General features: G+C 38.3%; 1 protein-coding gene across 1 annotated transcript in view; it reads right to left on the reverse strand.

The window, feature by feature from the left end:
• ATRX (ATRX chromatin remodeler) overlaps positions 1-921 on the reverse strand; it is a 474,500-nt gene that overhangs the window by 285,742 nt on the left and 187,837 nt on the right. Inside the window, exon 21 of the mRNA XM_007957255.2 lies at positions 270-294. Within this exon, the coding sequence (XP_007955446.1) occupies positions 270-294 (25 nt within the window). The remainder of the gene's footprint in view (positions 1-269; positions 295-921) is intronic.

Consider the following 921-nt stretch of genomic DNA (forward strand, 5'->3'; position numbering starts at 1 on the left):
ATATATATATATACTTTGCTGGTTTTTGTGTTTCTCTAGAGAACCCTATCCAACACATTTGGGATCACCTTTCTTTAGAAAGGGTACAAATACAGATCTCTTCCAGTCAGTTGGCCAGGTAGCTATTTTGCAAATCTTTGACACAACCAAGTGAGTGCCTCCAGTGGGGCATCTGTTTGTTGAAACATCTCACTGAGTATTCCGTCAATTCCTGGAGCTTGTCCTTCCCCAATTCCTTCAGTGCAGCTTTGCCTTCTTCCTTAAGTAACACTGGTTCTTGATCATATGGCACTCCTGAAATGGAGGAAGATCTACCAATTCTTTTCAGTACAGTGACTCTGTGTATTCCTTCCATCTTCTTTTGATACTTCCTGCATCATGCAATATTTTGCCCATAGTGTCTTTCAATATTGCAACTTTTTCCTCATTTCTTTCAGCTTGAGAAATGCCAAGCATGTTCTTCCCTTTTGGTTTTCTAACTCCAAGTGTTTGCACATTTCATTATAGTAATTGGCTTTGTCTGATCGAGCTTCTCTTTGAAATCTTCTGTTCAACTCTTTTATCTTGTCATTTCTTCCATTTGCTTTAGCTACACTCCACTCAAGGGCAAGTTTCAGAGTCTCATCTGTCACCCATTTTGGTCTTTTACTCTTTTCTCATCTTTTTAGTTACCTCTTTCTTTCTTCAAGGATAATGTTCTTGATGTCATCCCACAATTCTTCTGGTTTTCAGTCATTGATGTTTAATGCATCTAATCTATTCTTTAGATGGTCTCTAAATTCAGGAGGGATATATTCAAGATCATATTTTGGCTCTTGTGGACTTCTTATAACTGTCTTTAACTTCAAGTTGAACTTGCATATGAGCAGTTGATGCTCTGTTCCACAATCAGCTCCTGGCCTGGTTTTGGCTGAAGATATT

This window comes from Orycteropus afer, unplaced genomic scaffold, assembly GCF_000298275.1.
Source record: "Orycteropus afer afer isolate SDZICR_OR568_19922 unplaced genomic scaffold, OryAfe1.0 scaffold00723, whole genome shotgun sequence".
In the NCBI taxonomy this organism is placed as follows: domain Eukaryota; kingdom Metazoa; phylum Chordata; class Mammalia; order Tubulidentata; family Orycteropodidae; genus Orycteropus; species Orycteropus afer.